At 49.3% G+C, this 18,825-nt stretch overlaps 3 protein-coding genes across 37 annotated transcripts in view; 2 read left to right on the forward strand and 1 right to left on the reverse strand.

Annotated features, from left to right (window-relative positions):
* Positions 1 to 100: 100 nt before the first annotated feature.
* Positions 101 to 18,825, reverse strand: part of Wdr54 (WD repeat domain 54) — a 34,600-nt gene continuing 15,875 nt past the window's right edge. Inside the window, exons 1-10 of one of the 11 annotated variants that reach the window (XM_087658757.1) lie at positions 3,541 to 3,595; positions 2,924 to 3,146; positions 2,752 to 2,814; positions 2,358 to 2,424; positions 2,210 to 2,263; positions 1,784 to 1,911; positions 877 to 977; positions 614 to 776; positions 365 to 439; positions 101 to 287 (exon numbers count right to left, since the gene is read on the reverse strand). In XM_087658757.1, the coding sequence (XP_087514883.1) occupies positions 156 to 287; positions 365 to 439; positions 614 to 776; positions 877 to 977; positions 1,784 to 1,911; positions 2,210 to 2,263; positions 2,358 to 2,424; positions 2,752 to 2,814; positions 2,924 to 3,146; positions 3,541 to 3,584 (1,050 nt within the window). In that variant the 5' untranslated portion in view covers positions 3,585 to 3,595 and the 3' untranslated portion in view covers positions 101 to 155. 11 annotated transcript variants of the gene reach the window in all.
* C4h2orf81 (similar to human chromosome 2 open reading frame 81) lies at positions 3,073 to 9,993 on the forward strand. Of its 2 annotated transcripts, NM_001024330.1 has the most exon segments (4): positions 3,736 to 3,819; positions 7,956 to 8,177; positions 8,260 to 8,481; positions 8,601 to 9,993. In NM_001024330.1, coding segments are annotated over 4 exon segments (1,794 nt in total). In that variant the 5' UTR covers positions 3,736 to 3,801; the 3' UTR covers positions 9,933 to 9,993.
* The window catches only part of Dctn1 (dynactin subunit 1), a 32,778-nt gene continuing 27,054 nt past the window's right edge, over positions 13,102 to 18,825 (forward strand). For 12 of the 24 annotated variants that reach the window (XM_087656269.1, XM_087656265.1, XM_087656278.1 and 9 more), the window contains exon 1: positions 13,102 to 13,166. The gene's annotated coding sequence lies outside the window, so the exon portion shown is untranslated. Of the gene's footprint in view, positions 13,699 to 18,825 lie in introns of all 24 variants that reach the window. The other 12 variants (XM_087656270.1, XM_087656266.1, XM_087656275.1 and 9 more) reach the window with 2 other exon arrangements.

An 18,825-nucleotide genomic window follows, 5' to 3' on the forward strand; every position in this document is an offset into this window, starting at 1 on the left:
GAGGACATGGTCTCTGAGGACCAGTGGCTTCTGCGTGCTCTGAACCTGTCCCCTTGATGTTTAGAGGTGTGGCTGTGATGCTGAGTGATCAGACAAGGGCTTGGTGGAGGGAATACTTTATAAATATCAAGGGAGAAGGGACCGCTGCTCCACTCTCAGACACTGCCAAATCTCAGGATCTCAGCAAGGTCATAGCCTGTCACAGCAAAGGAGCTGCCCCCTGGGTCACAGAACCGAGCACCGCACACCTGCGTGTCAGAAATGCATTCGCCATGGCAGTGTTCCACCTGTGGGGAAAGAGGGCTGGTCAGTCCTGCTGCTCACGTGCCCTTGGGTCCCTATGCCCACCTTTCCGCAAACGTACCTCAATGGAGCCACTCTCTGGGTTTCTGTTCAGCTTCCAGATGTGTACAAAGGTATCCTCAGCTGCAGACAGCAGCTAAAAGAGAGAACCCCGTGAGGGATGGGCAGGGGGTCAGATGCCCTGACAGGATGGGCATGAGCCGGAGTGCCAGTCCAGGCCCCTGGGGATGGAGTTACACTGAGTACAGGGACAAGCCTATGCTGTGTATCCAAGCACCAGAAAAGGTACGTAGGGATGCAGGAGACTGACCTTGCCCACCTCTGGAGCTAGGTCCAGGGCAGAGATGGTCCGGGCGTGGGCACTGATCTGGATGTGGAGGGCTCCTGTGCCAGCGTCATACAGACGCACTTGCCCATTTCCATAGCCTGCTGCTACGATCCCCTGCCACAGCTGCACAGAGGGGCACGGGACCCTGCAAGGGCAATGTTCAGTTTTGGTTTCTCCAGACCCCAACATACTCCCTACCCTGAAGTCACCTCAGAAAGACCGTAACCCTTGTCTGCCTCTCCTACCCGAATCCTGCTATTCGGGTCAGTAAGGTGAACTCAGGTCCTGACCTCCAGACACACAGGACACCTGAGTCATCTGCTGTCACCATGTCAGCAACACCATCCTGAGGAGGAAATCAGGGTCAGCTCTTCCCTTTACAGTCTGTGTGATCCAGAGTACAGAGCAGGAGCAGGGTGAAGCCATGCTTGCCTCTTTACTTCTACAGGGAAAGGGTGAGAGTGGCTCTGACATCAGCTCACACCGTGGACACTTCTCCAGGAGTCTCTAAAGCATAGGCTCCTTGTAGCTCCTTATATGCACTCAAAACCACCACCTCCCCACCCCCATCGTGGAATAGAAGAGGATGTATAAATGTCCCTTCCGGACAGGTGGAAAAACTAAAACCATCATGTCCCAACTTTTTGGAGGTTTTGCAATGGGCCACAGTCATAACTAGTCCCTAGACCTCCTGACCTGGTGTCAGGCAGACACACCAGCTACTGTGAAGAATACGAATGATAAAATCCTGTTCCCAAGAGGTTTTCAATCCAAGTGGGGAGAAAAGTTTTTGGTGAGGGTAGAGCCTATTCAGAGTGAAGCTAAAGGGGGAGGGGTCACAGGGGGTTGAAATTGGGAGACAGCTTTATGGAAAGGCTGGCCCTGGGTCAGAATAGGGGCACTAGCTTAAGTCCAGGGATGGAAGTTACAGTGTTGGCAGCATCTGGGAGATGGTAGGCTCCAACTTCTGGATTCACACCAGCGATGGAGAGTGCTAGTGATTTTTTTTATAAAACACTACTTGGTGGAAAGTATGTCCCATTGCATCTAAGAAAGTATAGATGGTTCCAAAGCCACACCTCTTAGTGGCATAGCTAATACCCACACATGGGCCTCCCAGGCTACTAGAACTGGTAGAAGGAGTGGACTCACCTGTCCCTGGGCACGCTCAGTGGCGATATCTGTGATTGGTGTCTGGTGCCCAGCTAGTTCCTCGTTGAGTACAATATTGGGACCCTTAGCGGGGATATCAAAGACCAGTATCCGACCAGACCACGTTCCTGCAGCCACAACCAGTGTCCCACTGATGGCTTCCTGAGCCCTCTGTGTCTCCAGTCACAACAGCCAGCACCCCCCTCTATCCCAGAAGTCTTAGTAATGAACTCATTGCGCTCATAGGCCTGACTTTCCATTCACTGTCCCTCTCTAAATGTTTTTCAGAGTCCCTGATACCCCTCCTTCCCAGCTTCCCTCTAACTCTTCCTAAGCTTGTCAACCCCTCAGCAACCTCCTGGCTGAGACCCCCACAAGGATGTGTACCTCATATACAGGCCCTAGCCCTTCCTCTAGTCCTCTCACCCACACAGATGAAGTGGACGCTGGCAGCAATTCCTCGGGCAAACATAGCCTGTACTGAAGACAAAAGCAGCTCTCAGAAACAGCACTTCCTCCAGCCCCAGCGAATTCTTCCAGCCTCCACCCCTGCTCCACTCGGCCCTGAAGGTACCTGAAGAAGCATCTCCTGAGTCCAAGGCATGCCAGTAAACCATGACGGAGCCGTCAGACTCGTACATCTGGAAGACAGGGGGCAAAGATGAGAGCATGATTCAGCTGACCCTCCTTGAGCTCCGGGTACTAACCCAGCCAGGTTAGCAGGAGTCCATGTAATCCTCAAACTCTGTTTTAGGAGGCAGGTACTATTCTTATCCCCAGTTTTCAGGGGAGAACACTGAGGCTACATTTGCCCAAGGGTCACAGGAAACGGAATTGAAGAGTGAAGAAAATGGAAGGCCTGAAGATGAAAAACAGAGCGAGAGTGGGCTGCTCACGGGAGAAGTTTGAAAGTGTTATGGGGGTGGGGGTGGGGCGCTGGAGAAAGGGCTGGGGGGTTCTCTTCTCACCTGTATCCCTCGGTGTGAGGTGAGGACCAGCAGTACTCTGAAGGGGAGGACACACCAGTGGACCTGGAGAGACGCACATCACAGTACGGGACATTAAGGCATCAAGAGGATAGGGGTTAAAGAACAAGGATCACACTGATTTAAGCAACTCCTCTTTCACTCCTTGCCTCACCTGAGTGATAAGTGGGGGACTCACTCCAGCGCCCTCTTTAACGTGGAGCTGGCGCTGGGCCAAGGGCACACCCTCAGGGGCAGCGCTGAGAAGCTGGGCGCTCGGTCCATGAACCACCCCAAAATGCGTGAGATCACGGGCTGGAAGCTGCAGTACACTGAGGTTGTTAGACAGGGCGGCGGCAGAGCCACGAAGTGGGATGGAGCGCTCGCGGCGGAACATCCTGGGAGAGAAATTACTAGAGTTACCGCACGGCAAACGGGAAGAAGGCCACAGAGGACACTTGGACAGGGGAGAAGGACGATGAGATGCAACCGGGAGACACTGAGAGAGAGCCTTGACAGATAGAGTCCCCGAGGAAAGTCACAAGGATGGATAATAGTCACAAGGAGGAGAGGATCCCACGGAGCAGGAGAGCCTCAGGGTTGAGTGTTGAGGCCACCAGGGAATCCCACAGGAAGAATGATGATGTAAAGACCTGGTAGCACCGAACGTCTCAGCTAAAAAGGCAGAATGTGGTCTCCAACCCTTCCTCCCACAGCTTGGCTACCTGAAGGCCCACGCCAAGGTCAGAGGTCACACCTGCAACCCACACCCAACCCTCAAGTGAGCCTTGCCAGACGCCGCGATCCTCAAGTCCCTCCGAATCCGCCGCCACCATAGAGACGACGCACGGACGCACGGCCTCTGGGCGTGGCCTGTGACTGGAACTGGATACGCGCGGCTACGCGGTTGCTAAGCAACCGTGGACCCCGCCACCGACCCTCAGCGGGTCTGGTTGCCGAGGCGACCGTTGGGTCGCGGCCGCTGCAGCTACAGCGATGGAGGGTCCTGAGGTCAGCTGAAACACCCACCGTCTTGGAGTGACTGTCGTGACAATGTCACACGAAGGCTCGGTGAGTTTCAGCTCGACTTGAGGAGTGCTCAAGAACTGGGTTGGCTGGTATAGGGGCAATGGACTAGCTCTAGGTTCGAGATGGAGATGGTGCACCTCTGTCCCCAAGGGTCGACTGCTGCACCAGGCCAAGAACAAGCAAATTCTGAACAGCTGAACTGCGAGTGCAAGTAGTAATTCCTTTATGCCTAGGATTCCATTTTGGTGGGTAAACCAGAATCAGGCACTAGGAAGAGGACCTGGTGGATAAATCACTACCTTGACAATTTCAGGACTATGAAATGGATCAAACAACTCAAAGGGTGACCTTAAAACTGACTTTATTATCATTATTACTGTTTTTACCCCCAGAAAGTTTGATTATGTAGACCAGGTTGGCCTCCGACTCTGCCTCCAGAGTGCTGTGATTTAAGACATGTGCTACCATGGCTTGCCTTTTATTTTGAGGTGAGGTCTCACTGTGTATGTAGCCCTGGATGGTCTAGAACTCACTATATAGACCGGGTTGCCCTTGAACTCATAGCCTCTTCCATACCGACACCCTCCCATGCTGCTGTCAAAAGCCAAATAGGTTAAGTCGAGAAAAAAATTTTATATATATATGGGTGTTTTGTCTGCATGTGTGTTGTGCACCATGTCCATGTCTGATGCCTGCAGAGGCCAGGAGAGGAAATCAGATCTGGAACTGGAATTACAGTTTGGAGCCATCATGTGGGTGCTAGGAATCAAAGCCAGGTCCTCTGGAAGAGTGGCTAATGCTCTTTAACTGCTGAGTCAACTTTCTTACTCCCAGAGTCAAGACATTTAAAAAGATAAAAGAGATTGGTAGACCCTTGGGAAAAATGAAGGAGTAAAAAAATATCTCAGTTCTCTTGTGTTAGGTGCACTCCACATGTCTGTCCCAGCTGGGGGGAGAGACCTAAGGGATCAGTTCTTTGATTTTGTTTTGGCTTTAAAGATTTAGCCTGGGCTTAAGGAAGCACAGCTTTAGTCCCAGAACTAAAGCTGCTTAGTCTCTGGGAATTCAAGGCCAGAAATTGGAAGTGTAGAGAACAGAAGACAACAGATTGCCTGAGAGAATGAATATTGGAGAATATAGAATATGAAGCAATAATGTAGATAGATAAAAGCTTATATTTGGAGGTAAATTTCGGAAGGAACCATCTTCCTTCATGGTCTCATTTCACAGTCCAGTCTGGCCTTGAACCCACAGCAACTGCTTCAGGCTCCTGGGCACTGAGTTTATTGCTGTGAGCCATCACGCCTATTTCTGGCTCTCTCTACAATGGTTTTTTGTTTGTTTGTTTTTTACTTACTACACCTCTTTTGTGAAACATTGTGTCTTTAAGTTACTCTTGGGCTTTTCTTAGTTACTTATCTCTTGCTGTGGTAAAACATCATGACCAAAGCAACTTATAAAAGAAAGTGTTTAATTTGGGATTCACAGTTCCAAATGGTTAGGAGTCCATGAGCCCCATGATGGGGAGCAAGGCAGCAGGCAGACAGGCACAGCTGGAGGAGTAGCTGAGAGCCCACGAGGCAAAGAGAGCTAACTGCAAACGATGGACTTTTGAAGCCTCAAAACTGGTCCCTCGAGATTCACTTCCAACAAGGCCACACCTCCTAATCCTTCCCAAACAGTTCAAATTGAACTTATGTGGCCATTCTTTTTCAAGCCATCACAGGAGTCTCTTAATGAATTCAATCTCTTGTTACATTTATTTGTGTGTGTGTGTGTGTGTGTGTGTGTGTGTGTGTGTGTGTGTGTGTGTGTGGTGTATGACATAGTGCACAAAAGGAGGTTAGAGGGTGACTTGTGGGAGATGGGTCTCTCCTCCTACTTTGTTGTGCTGAAAACCAAACTTTGGTCATTAGGCTGAGCTGTGAGCACCTTTATTCAGTGAGTCACCTCACCAACCCTCATTTATTTTCTTATTTCCCTTTCTTTTTGGATGAGTTTTTAAAAATATCCTGACATGTTTTTCTTTTATATATTTTAGAAATACCTTTGTTTGGGAAGCAAGAATTAAGTTTTGGAGTTAGACAAATGTAGATATGAAATCTGACTATACTTAGTTACTTATCTCAGATGTGACCTTAGGTGAATTCCATAAGATGTGAATAGAAAAAGTGGTTAAAGATGGTGCAGTAGTGAAGGCTTACTCTACTCGGGAGGCTGAGGCAAAAGGCAGAGGGACAGACGGATGGCATCAAGACAGCTGTTTTTCCAGCTCAGCAGGACCTACATAGAAACTCACAGGGCCAAGCCAGATTGGGTCCTGTGCTGTGAGTGAGAAGTGGACATGGGCTCCCATTCCTAACCAAAAAGCTATTTTCAATTGACAACCACTTGGCAAAGGAAACATCAGTTTTCCCAGTGGATTCTACTAGGGAGACTACACTTTTTTTTCCTCTTTTTTCTGGAGCTGGGGACTGAACCCAGGGTCTTGCACTTGCTAGGCAAGCGCTCTACCACTGAGCTAAATCCCCAACCCCGGGAGACTACACTTAAGGGTAGGCCCCTGAGCCAGAAGTAGATGGCCAACACAAAATGGACTCAGTGGCGCTTTCATAGACTTTTTCTCTTCTGGCTCATATTGTTTCATTTGTGCATTTTTAAATTTTTCTCTATATTTTGCTTGCATATTATAGTTTCTTATTTGTGTTTTATGGGGGTTTTTGTTTGTTTTGTGTGTGTTTCTTGTGCTTTTTACTGTTTTTTGTTTGTTAAAATCTGGTTTGTTTGCCTTTTTTTAATTTGCCCGTTTGTTTTCTAAAGAGGAAGAGAGATAGAAGGCCTGGAGTTGGACGAGTGGGGAGGTGGAGAGGATCTGAGGGATGGGGGAAAGGGAAACTGTGATCAGAATATATTCTATAAATTTTCAATTAAAAAAGGGGGGGTGGAAGGGCTGGAGAGATGGCTCAGAGGTTAAGAGCACTGACTGTTCTTCCAGAGGTCCTAAGTTCAATTCCCAGCAACCACATGGTGGCTCACAACCATCTGTAATGGAATCTGGTGCCCTCTTCTGGCCTGTGAGCATACATGCAGGCAAAACACTGTATACATAATAAATGTGTGTGTGTGTGTGTGTGTGTGTGTGTGTGTGTGTGTGTGTGTGTGAGAGAGAGAGAGAGAGACAGAGAGAGAGAGAGACAGAGAGAGAGAGAGAGAGAGAGAGAGAGAGAGAGAGAGAGAGAGATCACAAGTTAATTTCAAGACCAGCCTTGGCAACTCTGTAAGATTTCAAAATAAGAAGTAAAAGGAGAGCCAGGGATAGCAGCGCACGCCTTTAATCCCAGCACTTGGGAGGCAGAGGCAGGCAGATCTCTGAGTTCAAGGCCACCCTGGTTTACAGAGTGAGTTCCAAGACAACCAAGACTACACAGAGAGACTCTGTTTCAAACAAACAAAAAGTAGAAAGGCTGAGTGGTAGGAATACAGGCCTTTAAATCTCAGCACTTGGGAAGTAGGGGCAGGTGGAATCAAGTTGAAGGCCAGCCTGGTCTACACAGTGAGTTTCAGGACAGCCAAGTCTACAAATAGAAACCCTGTCTGGAAGGAGTGGGGGCGGGGAGAGGGTGAGGGATTTAACTCAGTGATAGAGTATGCAGTGTCCTGGGTCCACTCTCCAGGACCACAATATCCACAGGCACAAAAGGCAACAAAGAGAGACCTTAGTGTGCTGCTCCATTCCTGTAATCCTAGAACCTAAGAGTCAGAGGCAGGAGAATTACTGCAAACCTGAGGTAAGCCTAGTCGACATAGCAAATTCTGGGCCAGCCAGAACTACATAACAAGATTGTTCAAAGCAAAATGAAACACGAGCAGAGGAGACTTCTTTGAACTGTCAAGAACTTGACACTGCTGCAAGGCAAATAACAGAGCTGTGAGTTGAGCATGATTGGTGTCAACTGTCAGTTTCCTTGTCATTAAAGCAGGCTTGGTGGCTGTTACGAGTATTAAATTAAGTGCTATACCTACAGAGTGTCTATCCGCCGCATCACGGACTTGAAGGTTCCTTGTCCCAGGCCCTTTTCTTTCTTAGAAAACATCTTGCAAAAGGGTCTTTCTAGCCCTTAGCCCATCAGTCCCACCCCCTTGGTTTCCTGTCCTGAGTACCCATTTCGTTCCTACAGAGGCAGGCGCGAGACCGTGGGGTGACCCGATCCAAGGCAGAAAAAGCCCGGCCACCCACCCAGCCGGTGCCGCAGGTGGACATCGTGCCTGGGCGGCTCAATGAGGCAGAATGGATTGCGTTTATGTCACTGGAGGAGGGCGAGGACATAGTGGGTGACATCTTGGCCGACCTTGTGACTCGAGTTATGGAGTGTGCCTTCAAAGTCTATCTGACCCAGCAGGTGGGCATAGATCTGGGTCTTCCAGACTTATCTTCTACCCTGCCTCTCCTGGCAAGGCTGAGACCCTCCCTCACTTCCACAGTGCGTTCCATTCACCATTAGCCAGGCTCGAGAGGCCATGCTGCAGATCACTGAGTGGCGCTTCCTGGCCCGAGATGAGGGAGAATCTGCAGTGGCTGAGGACCCCACGTGGGGCGAGGATGAGGAGCCCCTGGCATGCACCACGGATGCCTGGGCCCAGGGCTCCGTGCCTGTACTGCACGCACCGGCGCCCGTTGGTGTAGAGGAGCACTTCCACAACGAAGTAAGCCCAAGCCCTGAGCCTCTTCCCGACAGAAGTCTCCTCTGGAGCCGCTCAGGATCATGAAGTGAGGCCCTTTCCCTCCATTTCCAACGTCTTATTACCCTTGTGTGTTTCCCCAGGAACCTGGGAACCCGGACCAGTTCCTTATAGATTCATCGTGGTTGGGCAGAGAGTCCCAGGAGCCGACACAATCTTCAGAACCTTCGGCCGAGCCTAGAGTCAACCCGAGACCCACGCCCGCCATGGAAGTGTTTGAGGAAGCTGAGCCTCGGGATGCGTTGGAAGTACCCCACCGCCAGGAGAGTATCTTGACTGTGCCCTCGAAGGAGTCTTTACGACCTACTCTGGAAGTCCAGACCGTCCACAGCCCCCAGCTTTCTCCGAAGCTGTCCCAAGTAGTCAGTCTGCAGACCTGTGAGAGGACGGGCTCATCCTTCGGTTCACACCTGTCGCTGCAGGATCTTTACCACTGCGTGCCCCAGCCAGACGCCGCGGGGGACCGGCTGAACTTGAAGAACAAGGGCCAGCTCTGCCGCTCCTCGATAGGGTCGGCAGATAGGTCCCTTCTCAGTGTGCCCACGCCGGATGGGCCCTCCCCGTTTCTGCAGCCTGGAGGAATGGAACGGCGGCCAAGCCACAAGACGCCCACGATGCGCCTGGATCCCTCACGGCTGCCCCGCCACTGGGTGCGCCCCGTGGCCGAGGTCCTGATCCCAGACCTCGAAGCGCGCCCTTTGGAAATATATCGCGTGCGTCCGCGGAAGAGCCAAGTTGGGGCCTCAGCAAGCGAGTCCCAAGCCCTCGGCTCACGTACGCACTCCAAACTCCAGGTCTCTATCCCAAGGTTCCCTCTCAAGCGTTGCGCTACATTCCGTTCTTCCGGCCCGGATCCCACTTTAAACTTGGCCCAATCCTCACCATCCTTCGGGTCAAACCTGCCATTCCTCAGCCCCGGGTTCCGCTTCCTCGCTAGAAATCTAGTCCCTCCCGACGTCGCCAGTGCCCCGAGCCCCAAACTATGGCCCCGAGCTAAGTGGCCAAGTGGTTGGGAGCGGGAGGCGGAGCAGCTGGGAGAGCTGTGGGCGGGACGGACTCGAGTGCCTCCACAGGGCCAGGAACCTGTGGAAGACTCTGTCTCAGAGGACTCTGGATGGCCCCTAGCGGTGCCCCAGGTCCTCGAGGCTACGTCCCAGGTGCTGTGGAAGCCCATGGTTATTTCAGAAAACATGAAGCTGGTTCCTGGTGTGAGTATGTGGAACCGGGGCACCCAGGAGCTGCTCAACCCTGCTGCCATCCAAGAGGAGGCTGAAGAAGGCACCCCTCAGGCGCCTGAGCAGCAACCCATCCAGACAGGTGTGTCCAAGCCTCAGGTGATTATGAAACAGCTAAGGAACGAGACCCCCAAAGCCTGGCTGCTCCCCACCAAGCCTGTGCCCCACTCTGGGTCCTGAGCCTCCACACTGAGAACAGAACCTTGCTCAAAATAAACGCGTTGCGGCAGGAACTGACTGACGAGATGGTGCCATTTCTTCCAAAGCTGTCTATTCCCTTAACAGGACTCTGGGGGCGCCGTTGTCACGGTTTAGGAGATAAGGCCAAGGGATAAGGCGGCTCCCTATAGTTCTCTGCCCCCGCCCCCAAAACACTCGTTAAAAGAGAAGATCTGAGGACTGTAAGGCAGATCTGGCTCCCAGGGAGAACTTTGTCCTTTCACTATGGGAGGAAGTGCACAACGGTGATTATAAGTATAGAGTGATTCCACACATGGGTTCGCTCTCCTTTTCCAGCTCCCGGAGCTTACTTAGTTCATCTTGAATGGAAAAACCTAATTTTTTTTCTGTTTGAGTTTTACTCCTGTGTTCAGGAAAATGAACCTAGAATTTTGCATATGACAGAAAAAGCACTGTATCATACAGACTTACAGGTAAAACACATATACATGACCAATAAATCTTAAGCAATTAAGACACACACATAAATATGCTCACATGTGAAACGTCCTATGTATCCCCGTGGTCGCACAACAGTGAACAGTAAAAAACTAAAAACAGGGTCCAGAAGATGGCTCAGCCAGTAGAGCACTTGCTATGTAAAGCAAAGCATTGAGGACCTGCGTAAAAGCCCCCAGCCTACACTCCCTATTCTGGGGAAGTTGAGAAGGGACAAGCCCTAGGGTTTGCTGGCCAGCCAGTCTAGTCAGAATTGGTGAGAGACCCTGTCTCCAAAAAATAATGTGGAGAGTGATGGAGGAAGAGACTTCAGGTCAACTTCCGGCTTCCAAATGTACACACATGGGTATGTGCACCCAAGACACCAACACACATGCACACAACTAAAACAAAGGAACTAGAGGAGTCCAGTCAATAAGTATGTACAGCCACAAATGAGGACCTCTGTTTTTCAAGCTATGTTATCTTGTAGCCCAGGACTGCTAGCATGCCATGGATCATGGCCTTGAACTTCTGATCCCTAAACCTTCCAAGTGCTGGGATTTCAGATACAGGCTTGTTCAACCAGAAAAGATTTACCCACTTCGTTTGAATGTGATGGCTCAGTGTTAGTTAAGAATAGTTACTGTCTGCTCTTCCAAAAGACCTGAGCTCAATTCCCAGCACCCGCATGGCTCAGCTCATAACCATCTCCACCAGCTCCGGCTCCAGGGGAACTAAGCCCTTTTCTGTCTTCCCCATGTGCCTCGTGCACAGACATAACATACATGTAGGCAAAACACTCATACACATAAAATGGATAAATCTTAGAGATTCTATAGAGAAAAAAAAAGGCAGAATGTAAGTCTATATACTATACTGCCATTGCATAAGAGATGAAAGGAGTGGAACTCCGTTCATTAGAGTTTGTGTTTAAGTAAAACTTTCACCAGATGACCAAGAAACTAATCACCTGTAGCAGGCAAGGAGGGTAGAGTAGGGTGGAACAAGGGCTAAAGGGAGCCTTCTCAGGGCATATGTTTTCAGGGGGTTTGAGATGTATTTTCTGTCAGCTTTCTCTGTATACCCCTGGCTGTCCTGGAACTAGCTCTGCAGATCAGGCTGGTCTTGAACCCCAAGATCTATCTGTCTGTTCTGTGGTGAAAGATGTGTGCCACCATGCTGGAACTCCCCCTTCCCCCTTCTTTTTAATTTTTTTTTTTTTTGGTTCTTTTTTTTCCGGAGCTGGGGACCGAACCCAGGGCCTTGCGTTTCCTAGGCAAGCGCTCTACCACTGAGCTAAATCCCCAACCCCCTTCTTTTTAAATTGAGACAGGCTTTTACTATACAATCCTGCTGGCCTGGAACTTGGTGCATACAACAGGTTGGTCTTCAACTTAGAACCACCTGTCCCTGCCTTTAGAATACTGGAATTAAAGGCATGTGCCTTCATGTTTGGCTCAGTAAATACTTTAAAGTATTACTTTTATATTTCATTTAGTAGCTTGTGCGTGTGGTGTACACTGTATGTGTATATGGTGAGGTGTGTGTACGATATGTGGTGTGTGTGTGTATGTGTGTGGTCAGTTCTCTCCTATCTTCATGTGGATTCCAGGAATCAAACTCAAGTTGTCAGGCTTGTATGGTGGATACCTTTAGCTGCTGACCCGTTTCCAGCAGGCTCGAGTTTGATTTTCGAATGGTAGGAATGCATTGTATGTTCAGAATAATTAGAAATATTTAGGAGATGAAATAGCGGAGGTGTCCATTCTTTCCAGATCTTGTCACTGATAGTTATTTTACAAATAAGGAATGGTACTGAGAGGTCGTTACCAGCACAAGATGTCACACAGCTCGTAAACTGAAGGTGGAATGGAACCGGTCTGTGAAATCCTAACTCCCTCTCCTGCAGAGTTGCACATTTGCTTTTCCTAACTCATTGTAACACTTGGTACCTACTACCCTCAGGCTTCTCTAGAACATGGGGCGATCCTTCTGCCTCATGCTGACTAGCACTGGGTTGTCGCTAGTTTTATCTCAAGGGCTAGCGATGAGACACTCAAAACAAAAGGACTCTTGAAACTTTCTACACCACTTCAATGCTGCTGACCTCTCGGTTCTAGCCAGTTCAGTTCCTGGGGGTGGGGGCTGAGGAATGCTGAAGAGGAAAGAGAAAAGAAAGGGACATTTTTTTTTTTTTTTTTGGTTCTTTTTTTTTCGGAGCTGGGGACCGAACCCAGGGCCTTGCGCTTCCTAGGTAAGCGCTCTACCACTGAGCTAAATCCCCAGCCCCAGAAAGGGACATTTTAATTTATCTCTCCCTACTTCCTGTCAATAATTGTCACGTTTTGAGATCAAAACAAAAATTCTCAATCCTTCCCCAAGATCCTCCGCCAGCAGAGGGCGTTCACCCTCCCCCGCCTCTCGACCGTGGTCCTAATCGACTTCCCAGGCGTAGTGCGCATGCGCATGCTTACATGCACGCACCCCGCCGCAGGTGTCTAGCTCAGTGCCTTATCGATGTCTTCTCTGCCATGCTTGGCGAGACATTGTCAGCTAGGGCGGGGCTGCAGGAATGAGGAGACTGCTCACAGAACTCTAGAGATTACTGGGACCTGAGAGCTTTGGGGATCGATGCGGGAGCGGGCGGCACGCAGGGCAGTCCGTGGGGCGGGGCGGGGCGGAGCGGGGCGGGGCGGCAAGTCTGGGGCAGCGGGCGGCGGCGGGGCCGAGCCGGGCGCGGAGCCCTGACAGCAGGTACGCGGGCGGCGACCCCGCCAACTGTCTGCTGAGCAGTCCCGGAGCTCGCGCGGAGCTGGCGGGGATCCGGGGTTCGGGTTTGGTGGGCTCGGAGGGTGGGCGGCACCCCGGTTGGCGGGCGGGCCTGGGGCCCCACTGAGCGTTTCTCTCAGGCTTGTCCACTCCAGATTTGCGAGGGACCCCTGCTAGCCGTGACATCGAAGTGAGCATAGACTTTCTGTGGACACGTGGTTAGGAATTTGTGTTAAACGAAGACAAAAATTAATCCTAAAGGATTAAGACATGGGGGTCTGGAAATGCGTTTGATGTGAGTACGCCCTGTCCTGGGGTCCGACTAGGCTTGCAAAATGATCCTTGTGTAGTCGTCTTGTACACACATCCCTGGTCACTGTGGGCTGGACAACGGCTAAAGCACACAGATGCGAAACTGCTGTTTTCAAAGAGGCAGATCTTTGGACCGAAACTCATTTACAGCAGCGCAGAGAGCTGCAAGCGACTGTTGGCCCTTTGGTACCCTGGTGTGCTTAAGGTACTGAGAATGGAAGAACTGTGCCAGAAATTGGCGTTCTTAGCCTACTGTGCTACCAAAGCCTGACTTGCACTGTGTTTAAACAGATAAAGATAACCTAAAAAAAAAACAAAACGAAACTATGTATGAAAAGTATGTATGAGTGTAGGTCCCTACAGAGGCCAGAGATGTCAGGCCCCTGCAGCAGGAGCTATGGCCAGTTGAACTCAGGTCCTCTGTAAGAATAGTAGGTGCTCTTAACCACTGAACCAGCTATTCAGCTCTGTAATTTTATTATGTAAAAGGTGCTTTGTATACATATATGTTTGAAAGTTTGTGGTTCAGGTTTTTCTCAGCAGACTATTTCAGAACTTTCCATTCAAGGTATTTATTTCTCAAGAGTCTCCAACTAGGTTATATATGCATAATTTCTCCAAGTAGACAGGGAGATACTGGATTTTTGTTTGTTCGCTTGCTTGTTTGCTTTGGTTTTGGTTGTGTCTGCTTAACATCTGGTGCAGTTTTGGAAATGCAGTTCCAGAAGTAGAAACCCACCATTTGTAAAGGGGCAGTGTATGCCAATGGTTTTTACTTTAATGAAGGTATGTGTTTAATAGAATCTGGTGAAATACAGCTCTCATCTAGTCTGCATTTGTAACAATCTGTTGCATCAGATTCCCAGGTGATGCTGGTTCAGGGACAAGATCTTAGTTGACAGACACATTTTTGCTACGTACTATGTAGAACAAACTATTGTCCTGGGTCAGTCACTTTATCCAGCTCTAAAAACAGGAGTCAGGATTTGGAGACATCTCAGCCTCCTCTGTCTCAATGCTGGGCTTCTAATCCCAGTCGCCTTTGTTGTAGTTGACTTCCATGCATGATACTCCGTTTGGCAGATTTGACAATTTGGCTTGAACATTTCTAATGATGGGGAAATAACTAGATAGTTTCTCTCTCTCTCCCTACCTGCACCCCCTCCTTTGAAATAGAGTCTCATGCGATACAGGCTGGCTTCAGACTCCCTGTGTAACCACAGCTGGCCTCCAGTGCCCGCTTCTCCCCGAGCATCCCAGTTGCTAGGATTCTTAGCATAAATCACCCTGCAGGGTCCGTCCTTGTCTAGGCTGTCTCTTAGACTTAAACCAAAGAAAAGCAACCTCTTTCCAGGTGTGGTGACACTCAACTTGGTTGTTGTCTTTGTTTTTTGAGACAAGATTTTTCTGTGTATCCCTGGCTGTCCTGGAACCCACTCTGTAGACCAGGCCTTGAATTCAGAGATCTGACTGCCTCTGCCTCCCAAGTATTAAAGGTGGGAGCTAGCAGGACTGAGCCTGGTTTTTTAGTATTCAGCTTTAACCCCAACACTTGGGAGGCAGAGGTAAGTGAATCTCTGTGAGTTCGAGTACATCTTGATCTACAGAGTGAGTTCCAGGACAGCTAGGGCTATATAGAGAGACTGTCTCAAAAACACAAACAAACAAAGTCAACTCTTTAATCCCAGCACTCAGGAGGCAGGAGCAGGCAGATCCCCATGAGTTTGAGGTTAGCTTACTCTACATATTGAACTCCAGGACAGCCATGGCTACTTAAAAGATAAAAAAGAAAGTTGGCTTCTAAGCCATGCTTGTGATACCTGTTTATAATCCCAGCCCCAGAGGCAAATACAGGAATATTTCCCTGAGTTTGGGGACAGTCTGGGCTACATAGTGAGTTTCAAGTCAGCCCCAGCTACAGAGGTCCTGCCTCAAAAAAAAAAAAAAAAAAAAAAAAAAACAACAACAACAAAAACTAAAGGAAGCTGAGGTAAACCATTGACTCTTATAGCATCAGGTGACAGATACTCCCAGCATTTTCTTCAGACTAAATCGGTGCTTAATTCTTTCATCTCATTTAAGAAAATCCATTCTTAAATCTGCCTCTGTCTGTACATAGATGAACTTTGAAGGGTGGGCATGGTGTGCAAGACTACCGAAAGCACTGGGAGCAGCTGCTTTAGGACAGACGAGATGCACACACCAAACCTGGAACCATTAGACAATGGTTGATGGACACGGGAAGAGTGGAGACAGAAAGGGTGTGGGTGCTGTGGGAAGCCTGGCTGGATATGGGGGTACAGAGGAGAAGACACTGACCCGAAGGAGTCCAAGGGACTGGGAGACGGGCAAGAGCATCAGCCGCCCTTTGGCTCTGTGCAGCCCACCAGAAAAGATCAGAGTTGCTGTGGCCTGCTTAGAGGCTAGGTAGTAATGGGGGACTGTCAGATGTCTGTGTGTGAAGGGAGAGGAAAACTGGGTTCTCAGTGCCCCCCACCACCCAGGGCAGCAGCGAGTTCTGGAAGCCGGTGTCTATCAATCCAGTGATCTATATCTTTGCTAATCGGAGTGTGTGTCCATGGACCAGAACCAGGTAAGAGACTGTCTGATGCAAACGCACCTTAGGAACTTTGCCATCTTGGGATTCTGGCTTTGGCTTATTGATATTTTTCTTGGTGTTCAGTAGTATTAGTTGAGGTTTGGATCCTACCCTTTTCCTGCCCTTTCTTATCTCACAGGGGCTTTACTGCAGGAGAGAGTGGGGCCTTGGTGCCCTCAGAACCTTTTGGAGAACATTCCTTCTCTGAGGTCTGCATTTTATTTAGAGCCTTCTGTGCTTGTGGTTTCTTTACCATGGAAGCACATGAGCTGAGGTGCCTGTCTGAAAGATCATGCACTGGCTCTGTGTGTGTGCGCATGTGTGTGGTGTGTGTGTGCATGTGTGTGGTGTGTGTGTGTGTGGTGTGTGTTTGTGTGTGCGTGTGTATGTTTGTGTGTACATGTGTGTATGTGGTGTATGAGTGTGTATGTGTGTGTGGTGTGTGTGACTGTGAGGTGTGTGTGTGTGTGTGTTTGTGTGCGCGTGTGTGTGGTATGTATCTACTTCCCCCACCTTGTGTTTTTTTTGTTTTTTAAAGATTTGTTTATTTATTTCATTATGTGAGTACACTGTAGCTGTCTTCAGACACACCAGAGAGGGCATCAGATCCTATCACAGATGGTTGTGAGCCACCATGTGGTTGCTGGGAATTGAACTCATAATTTCTGGAAGAGCAGTCAGTGCTCTTTTTTTTTTTTTTTTTTTTTCTTTTCTTTTCTTTTTTTTCCGGAGCTGGGGACAGAACCCAGGGCCTTGCGCTCGCTAGGCAAGCGCTCTACCGCTGAGCTAAATCCCCAACCCCCAGTCAGTGCTCTTAACCACCAAGCTATCTATCTCTTCAGCCCCTGTTTGTGTTTTTGTTTTTTGGTATGTTTGAACTTGGTGTGATGTCTGCACATCTGTGTCTGGCGTGTGTCTCTGTGCATGTCCTGGAGGTCAAAGAAGGTATTATTCTCTAATGCTCTGATTTACTCCTTTTTTTGTTTTGTTTTGTTTGGATTTTTTTTTTTTGTTTGTTTGCTTGTTTCTTTCTTTCTTTGAGACAGAGTCTCACTATAGGCCTTTTGAGGCACCCAGCAGACGCCTGTAATGCTGTCTTCACTCTGGACGCTAGATCTGAACACAGGCCTTTGTGACTGCACAGCAAGCGCTGTCTTAATCACTCAGTCACTCTCATGGGCTATTAAGGGTGGAGTCATTCCTCTGATCTGTCCCTGGCCTTGTGCCTAGAGCCTGGCTGGCACAATAACTGTGGGCAAGGCACTGTGCTCAGTGCTTAGACACTTTGGGGTAAAGCCCTCTGTCCTAGGGGAAGGTTGGACAGGAGATGGCAGGCAGTATTTTCAATAAAGTGTGGTACTGTAACAAAACTTTGTCCAAGGCGTCTGTACAAGGGCAGAAAGGAAACAGCAGGCTCTTCAGGGAGAAGTTGGGGAATTCAGGAAAGAGGCGACTGTTGAGCTCAGTAATAATGGATGATGTGAGTTCCTGGTGATTCTCTTTTATATTTGCAGGGCAAAGGGCTTGAAGTAGATCCAAGCAGCCAGAATGGGGGAACTTTGGCATCAGAGGAGAGGTTATTGTTGTTCACAGTGAAGTTAATAAAAAAATTATTATATGTTTTACGTGTGTGTGTGTGTGTGTGTGTGTGTGTGTGTGTGTGTGTGACAACTTGTTCGAGCTGGTTCTTTCTACCATGTTGGTCCTGGGAATCAAACTCAAGTTGTTAGATCTGGTGGCAGACTTATCTACTGAAGCACTTCACTGCCCCCACCACAAGTCTTTCAATGAGGATGGCGTGACTGTATTTTGGGAAGCTGACTGCAGAAGGAAACTGAAGGGGTAGAATCTGAGTTCAGGATACTGGGAGGCTAAAAATGGATGTAATGGGGAGACTTACCATAGCAGAAATGTTCTAAGGCTGAACTGAAATTAGGCAACATGGATGGAGAGGACAGATGAATCGGAGAGAGACTCTGGCAACAGAATTAACGCAAGTAATGATTAATTGCTTCAAGTAAGAAGGTATTTAACGTGGGTAGACTCTGGTGTCAGTACCATAGAGGAAATGTGGAAGAGAAGTCTCTGAGGGGGCAGCTGCAGATGTGTTGGGGCATGGTGAACTTGAGTGGTTTGTGATGCCTACCAGCAGGGTACAAATGTGGGTCTGAGTTTCAGCGTCCCTGCTGAGGGTTGGCGGAAGAAGGTGGTTGGGAGGGGAGAGTGGGTTCTTCCAGCCACACTTACAGAAGGCAGGGGCAGACAGAGGAGTCAGGGATTGGTGTGCATGTGAGCAAGGCTGCTTGGGAAGTCAGGAGGGAGAGCATTTCCAGGGAAGGAGCCTCCGTCTTCATTTGCTTCAGGATAGCCACACCACATGAGCTTGACAAATGCATCTGGAGGTTGGGGGTCAAGATATCATGGTTACCAGGGCACTTTCACTTTGAGAATGTGAACAGCTCCAGAGGAGTAGTGTGCGCTCGATGGCACTGAGGGCTGCAAACTCAGTATGGCAGACAATGGAAGGGTAGGTAGATATGCTGGGGTGGCAGCCTGGGGAGGACATGGTAAGGACTAGAAGTAGTTGTTCCTAGAATTGAAGAAGCCAGGGCAGGTTCTTGTGGTGATTTGTAAGAACCAGCAGGGGGTGCAGCTGAAATGAAGGTCTTCAGAGGAGGAGACAGAGGTCAGAAGAAGGGAGGGGGAATGAATTTAGGAAGAGAGAGGCAACAG

Source organism: Rattus norvegicus, chromosome 4 (genome assembly GCF_021556685.1).
Source record: "Rattus norvegicus strain SHRSP/BbbUtx chromosome 4, alternate assembly SHRSP_T2T, whole genome shotgun sequence".
Taxonomy (NCBI): domain Eukaryota; kingdom Metazoa; phylum Chordata; class Mammalia; order Rodentia; family Muridae; genus Rattus; species Rattus norvegicus.